General features: G+C 42.2%; 1 protein-coding gene across 1 annotated transcript in view; it reads left to right on the plus strand.

Moving 5' to 3' along the window:
• The first annotated feature begins 300 nt into the window (after window positions 1-300).
• The window catches only part of LOC112078434 (serine protease FAM111A), a 15,646-nt gene continuing 15,185 nt past the window's right edge, over window positions 301-761 (plus strand). The window contains exon 1 of the mRNA XM_024144685.2: window positions 301-445. Coding sequence (XP_024000453.2) covers window positions 316-445 — 130 coding nt within the window. The 5' untranslated portion in view covers window positions 301-315. The remainder of the gene's footprint in view (window positions 446-761) is intronic.

Genomic DNA, 761 nt, shown 5'->3' on the forward strand with positions numbered 1-761 from the left:
ACACTGTACAGAACACAGTTTATCAGTGAAGAGTAGTCGACACTGTACAGAACACAGTTCATCAGTGAAGAGTAGCCTACACTGTACAGAACACAGTTTATCAGTGAAGAGTAGTCGACACTGTACAGAACAATGAATCAAAGGGAAGACATCAATTGCGTTTGTGACACAGGTAAAATCTATGGTCATGTGTGTTTTTCTTTTATTTAAGAGGAATATTTTAATTTCTGATTCATTCCGGGTATAACTTGAGTCCTCCCAGTGGTTTCCTATTGAAATGCACTTATACCTATTGTTGCCAGTAGTAGGAGGCAAATGGTACGTTTTGTCTTCACATCTGGTCACTTCTATGAACGAACTGCTGTAACTTCCTCATTCTTCCGAGAGAAGCCTAACGGGACAGACGAAAACGTTATCCTGCCGCATCTTGTCTCCTGTTTTACAGGTTGGTACTATGTACAAATACACAATGTCGCATAATAGTAATTGGACGAGGTTAGCTAAATGTAGACGAGTCTGTATACGAGTTGTGAAGTGTGTACTGGTTAATATAACCGAGTAGAACAAGGCTTAGTTTTCAGATTCTTCTTTAACATGTCCGTTTATGTGAGGCTCAGGTTCCCGAGCTCTTCACTACACCTTCCACTTCACGTAACTCGTCCTCACTCACTTCCATTTCACTTCCAGCCCTCGACATTGTGTTTCTACTGACACCAGTCTCCCCCCTCCCCCACTTTCACAACAACTAGCCTACAGTCCGG

This window comes from Salvelinus sp. IW2-2015, unplaced genomic scaffold, assembly GCF_002910315.2.
Source record: "Salvelinus sp. IW2-2015 unplaced genomic scaffold, ASM291031v2 Un_scaffold5683, whole genome shotgun sequence".
Classification (NCBI taxonomy): Eukaryota; Metazoa; Chordata; class Actinopteri; order Salmoniformes; family Salmonidae; genus Salvelinus; species Salvelinus sp. IW2-2015.